Raw genomic sequence first — 6,050 nt, 5'->3', positions numbered from 1 at the left:
AGCACCAGAGCGGCTGTTTGTGTGGGGAACTTAGGCCCGGGTGAGATGTAATATTCAGTGCAAAATTCAGAAGCCAGTCGTACCCACCGCAGCCTTAGAGTGGACATGACTACGCTGGCAATACATGGTGGGGTTCTTTTAACGCTGCGGGCGGGTATTACAAGGAGACCAGATTTTTTTCCTGGTGCAAGGTGATTAGCAGTGCTTTGAACAGTAGTTCAGGGCTGGGAGAGGTTGTACTGTGAGCTGGCTTAGAGGAGCAGTGACTCTATGGCTTCTCCATTGCTGACAAGATATTTCTTTAAACACCACCTCCCTCTACTATTACACAAGAACAGAAGGCTTATTTCCCTTAACTTGGAGCAGCAATGTTAATGTTTGATTAATCCTATGACATACAGGTCAAAGTTGTTAAAAATGAAAGCCACAGATGATTATATTTAGAGGAGATGAGCATATTGCACTGAATTTGTGATAGAGACATTATTTTTAGTTTCAGTTTCTTTCTAAACATAATGAAGTTGGTTTATTTTTCCTCCAAAACTTGTGGATTTACCACTACACCATTTCGTAAAGATGAGGTATTTCTGTCGTGGTATTTTGAAAATACTTCAGTTTTTACAAATAAGTTGCATCCTAATGTGAATGAAGCCCATACTGCCAGAGACTTAGGAAAACAAAGAAAAGTTAAGATTTTAGCTGTTATTTACTGTTAAGAAAACCTAAACTGTCTACAATTAAAAAAAAGACTGAAAGCTGAAAGTCTGATTAGATATGTAATTGAGGTCTTTTTGTTTGTTTGTTTGAGTTTGTTCAGAAAGCATGCCAGTTATTTCAGAATAAAGAATGTAAAACAACTTAGTTGTCTCAGGTCTGAATTTAATCCGAGTCACTGGCAGGAGGTGGCTAAATTCAATCCAGGGTTTCATTCATTTCTGCCGTTGTCTAGACCATGGCAATGCTGGCACGTTTGTATGCAGGGAGTATAATGTCTTAATTGAGATGATACCAGAAATGATTTTAAAAACTTCTATTACAGTTCAGATGACAGGCAGTGTTTTATAGCTTTAGCACCTGTCTTAGGGCCAGCACGTGAGATCGAGCCTTTGTCTGACTGTAACTCATCTGATTTCAGCGAAGTCACACCCACTTAAATCCTGATTGAATTTGTCTCACGTGATTGGTTTTTTAATTGTGCGGTTTAATTTTCAGTATCTGCAACCCAGTGTTGCAGTTCGGAGCTTTAGAGCATGTTAGTGTAAGGTCAGTAACCATCTTTTCCATTTTTATTTTCCCAGTTACAGGGATCCATTAAAAGAAAGCTGGAAGATGATAGCTCTCCTGCCTCCAGTGGTGTGCCTGATGTCATTTTCCCAAATGACAGTAAAAGACTCTGTCTGGATGATGTAACCCTTTCCATGGGCCAAGGTACCAATCCCAGTGTGGCGTGTCCAGAACTGCAAAGTTCTCCGTTCTCCAGCAGTCACAGCACTTCTTCCATGGCAGTCACAGGTCATTCAGTGCTCTTGGAAAACAATCACATGAATGGTAGTGGCATCGGCTCCCCATTTTCTGTGCCACCCAACACAGAAATAAATCAGAAGGGATCAGTAGGAGGGCAAGGTAACAGCATTGTCCACTATGATGAGAAAGCAAACAGCTTACAGTCTGTGGACCAGGAGCTGCAAGATCTGTTGGAAGAGCTGACAAAGATGCCTGATCCTTCTCCCAATGACCTGGATCTGGAGAAGATTCTGGGCAGCAAGGCTGAGGAGCCACTTGGCCTGAGTCATTCTCAGCCAAGCATAAGTACCACTCCAAAGTCCTCCCCGCAGACTTCCCACTTGGAGAACCATGTTGCTAACAAAGACTTTTCCCCAGGCTGCAACCCAACCAGTGGAGGATCTCCTCAGATGAGGCCATCATCTGCTGGAGCTAACTTCCAGGTTCCTCCCTCAAACAAACCTGCCGCATCACCCATCTCCGCAGCAGCTCAGAGCAAGAACCAGCCACCACCCATGCTTCCAGTACCCTTACCCAACATACCTGGCTCCAACTGGCATGCTCAGCAGCTAAAGCAGCTGGCAGCTAGCAAGCAGGTGTCTACTACAAAGCAACAAGTACAGGCTCCTAGCTGGCCATCTATGTCTCCTCCTGGTCTCTCTCCTCCTTATAGAGCAGGATCATCCCCCCACCATCAGCCTTTCAGTCCTCAAAATGTTATGGTATCTGGTATACCTGCTAATAATTTACCAGGAAACAACATTCAGAGTCCTCAAAACACTCTGCTTTCAAGCATGACTTCCAGCAGCACCCCCTCCAACGGCCCCTCTCCTCCCTACGGATCTGAGAAGCTTTCCAGTCCAGCTCTGAACCAGCAGCCCTTCAGCCCACAGAGCTCCATGCTACCTGCCCTGACAGCAGCCAGCTTACCAGCCAGCAACATTAAAAGTCCACAGAACAACTTGGTTGCCAGCATGGCTTCCACAAATACTGGACCTTCTCCACCATACAGGCCAGAGAAGCTGTCAAGCCCCGCTCTGCATCAGCAGCCCTTCAGTCCTCAAGGTCCATTAATCTCTAATATCACTCCCAACAACAACCCCACAAATATGCAGAACTCACTTTTTAAATCAATGACTACAAGCCAGTCCAAAAATATGAACATAATTATGCAACAGCCATCTGCTAGCTTACAGCCAGGTCTGGTGAATGAGAGCCCTGTTAACCAAGACCAGTTTTCTTTCAACAACACCAAGCCACTATCTCACTTTGCCTCGGAGTCAGCTACCCAGAAGATGTCACCCCTGACAGCAGGACAAGGGCAGCAGTCGCTCATTCACTATCTCCAGCAGCAGCAGCAGCAGTCTGCAGCCGCCCCGCAGTCCCAGCAGGCTAACAGCAGCCAGTTCCTCCAGCAGCAGTTCCGGCAGCTGATGCAGCCGCATCGGATGCAGAGACACATGCAGTCTGCCACGCTGCCATCTCAAAACAGACAGGTGAGTGTGCTTCTTCGGTCTTGCTGGGCTTGCGTGCAAACGTTGAGTTACGTGTTTTCTTCTTTTTGCTTCCCTTTGTGTTTCAACTGTGACGTCGTCAAACTTCTGGGCTGTGCACGGTGTATGAATGGACAACCTCCTGGAGTTATTAGGAGTAACTTTGTTTATGTCTTCACTTGAAATGTACTTTAATTCCATTGTGCACTGTCACCTCTAGCCCAGTGGAGAATGTTGTGCTATTAGGCAAAACCCACTTCTCACTACTGAAATAAGTTATTTTTAAATGTACAGATTGTGTTCTTAGGTATATTGTAAGCGGTAGAGATGTTCCCATAATTTGTTTTCCATCTTTTTTTTTTTTTCTTTATTTTTTCCCCTTAATGCCCTTGGCTGATTTCACCTCTATGTTATGTTTCTGAGGCCAGAAAGATCGGAGGGGTGAGAAGTGAAGTTAAAATATGACTCCTTGATGGACAGCAGGTCAAACAGTACAGCGTCTGAATAGCTAAGAGGCAGACTTGAAATACCTGTTGCCAGCATTTGCCAGAAGCAATGCCCTGCTTTGGATGAGGGCCATTCCCCACCCTTTGCTAAGCTGCAATACCAACTGAGCTTGTATGTGCAAAAATGTGACTGGCAAGATTGAGAAGCAGCTTTGGTTTCTCTCCAGCAACCTTCTCCCTGAGCCTCAAGGAGAAGTGCAAAGCACTATCTACTGCTGCCCCAAATTAGAGAGGTTTGCTGAGTGTTTCAGAGCAAGGAAAGGCCTGGGGGCTCAGTCTGAGAGCTCAGCTATGAGCAATAAGTGGCTGTCTTTTCACTAGGAAGAATAATGGTAGGACACAAACGGAACCCTGCCACCAAAGCCAGCTTCAATTAGGCAGAACCAGCACTGTGGCAGCAGAATCCTTAGCCCAGCTGTGTGTGCATGCTTACACTGACTCCTCATGGTGCACTGAAACGCTTCTGCCCCAGTGATCTGAAGGCTGATCTTCAGAGCTTGCATGGACCTGTTCCAGAGAGCTGTGCTTAGATGGGGAATGCAGACCCTGAATTTCTGTGCTTTCCTACCTCCTAGGACTTCAGCTCTTGTAGAGATGCGTTTCTTCAGTGCGGGTGGCTTAGTGTGTAACTTTTTTTGTGATAGCAATGAAAAATAAGCAGCTAGTTATAAACATCAGCTTTGTAGTGGTAAATTAACAAGGTGCATTTCCACTGTGCCTCTCTGAGATCGACCCAAAGTTGTGTAAACCCGGTACTCCCCTGCTTTGATCCAGCAGCTGAGGGCAGAATGGCTGGGAAGGCTGAGGATTCCAGAGAGTGGATGCACAGCCGAATGAGTGAGTTGCTGCAGCTTTGTGACTTAGTGCTGATCAGGGGTTGTACACTGGAGGCAGTGTGAGTGAAAAATATTCATGGTGTCTTACTGCACTTCGGACAATGGCTGCAAAGTTGTTAAACTGCCACGACACAACCTGTTTCGACCCACGTCCATAACCTTTGAGCGTGTATCTTTTCTCTGGCTCTACCGCTGGATCTGTGGCATCACCACGTCCCTGCTGTGTTCCTGAGTTTTCCTGTGCCCTCGTTTTTATCTTACACCTCCAAACCCCTGCAGTGAATCTCTTTGATTGTCCAAAACCAGCCCTTTTCAGCAACTTTTCCACTGCTCTGCCTGTGCTGCGTTTCCAGGTGCTTCTCACTGTCAGAGAGGTAGCATCATCTGGTGCCTATCAGTAATTATCAAGGATGATAAAGACAGTGATTACAGGCAATGAGCATCTCATTTCAGATTAGTTAGGTAAGCTCTCGGTGCCTCCCTCATTTTACAAGTAAGACTGGTGCACTAATTATGCACCAGGTGACTGTGCTTTGGTTTTACAGTGTGCTGAGCCACCTAAGAAGGATGGCGCATGTTCAGAAGCTGAACTTTTTGCTGTGTTTTGATGATTTTACTGTAAATCTCATAGGAGGATGTGGAATCCTGCTGCTGAATTAAAAGCAAATGGCAAAAAATGAATTTTTTGGAGTGAAAGGACAGAAAATTGGAAAGTATTTGAGGTGTGAAACCTTAAAATTCTGGGTTAGTTGCTGTTTGTTTGAATCTAGCAGGTAGGTCTGCTATTTGTCTGCAAGAGATCTCTTACCCTCATTGAAACATACTGAGATTTTGGGGCTGGCCTGTACCAGTTTGGGTCTGTGATGTGTGCTAGCAGCAGTGGCTGTGGGGTCAGCGTCCAGCAGCACGGCTGAGAGCCCACTTCGAGGTTTTTGGAATCTCGGTGCCAGCTTTCTCCTGAGGCTGGTGACGAATGTGGCTTCTCAATCACAGAACAGCTGTTTCATTTAAACACCACAAGATTCAGAAGACGAGAGACAACTTCCGCATCTTCAATAATCAATAACTGTCCGATGGAAAATTGCCTTTTTTAGCCTCACTGACGGAAACCCACTCAAAGAAAACCAGCAGAGTTCCCTGGGATGTTGGTTGGCATTTGAAAGTTGTCCCCTTACTCTGTGTGTGCGTTTGGGAATGCGACTAACATTTATCATAAGAAGGCCAGGTGCTCTCATCTTTTGAGCGAGAGGTGCAGCTCGATACAGAAGAATGTGGACGGTGGCCAGTTGGAGGGAGAACAGTAAACCACACAACGTGACCCTTGTCGTGGGAGAGCAGCACGTGGGAGAGAGCTGTGGCTGTGCCCCAGCCCAGGGTGAGCCGTATGCTGTTCTGTTCAGGCAAACTGAAGCCAAGGCTCCACGTCCCAGATGCTGGCTTCCTCCTGGTGCATCCCAGCTGCAGCGTGTGGAACATAACGGTGTATCTCTTCAGTGTAATCAGTCTGCATCCCAGAGCCTGGGTTGCCTGGACGAGTGGCAGATCTGATAACGTGTGATCCTTCCACGTCTGAAGCGCTGTGTCTTTGCCGTTGGACGCTGACTGATATTGATTTAGGCACCAACAGTTTGCGTTGTGTGATATTGCAAAGCCTGGTGGTACTCACAGCGGTCCTGTGGAGATGTGCAAGTTTTCATTGCACTCATGTACTA

The 6,050-nt window shown here is 46.3% G+C and overlaps 1 protein-coding gene across 1 annotated transcript in view; it reads left to right on the top strand.

Annotated features, from left to right (window-relative positions):
* Nucleotides 1–1,292: 1,292 nt before the first annotated feature.
* Nucleotides 1,293–6,050, top strand: part of MAMLD1 (mastermind like domain containing 1) — a gene marked incomplete at its 5' end in the record, with an annotated part of 32,005 nt that continues 27,247 nt past the window's right edge. Inside the window, one exon of the mRNA XM_042832804.1 lies at nt 1,293–2,999. Within this exon, the coding sequence (XP_042688738.1) occupies nt 1,293–2,999 (1,707 nt within the window). The remainder of the gene's footprint in view (nt 3,000–6,050) is intronic.

The sequence above is a fragment of the Centrocercus urophasianus genome, unplaced genomic scaffold, assembly GCF_019232065.1.
Source record: "Centrocercus urophasianus isolate 14NV4802_14NV808 unplaced genomic scaffold, USGS_Curo_1.0 seq_1071, whole genome shotgun sequence".
NCBI classification, from domain to species: Eukaryota; Metazoa; Chordata; class Aves; order Galliformes; family Phasianidae; genus Centrocercus; species Centrocercus urophasianus.
Note: the sequence above shows the minus strand (reverse complement) of the source record. Positions and strands in the feature narration are given on the sequence as shown.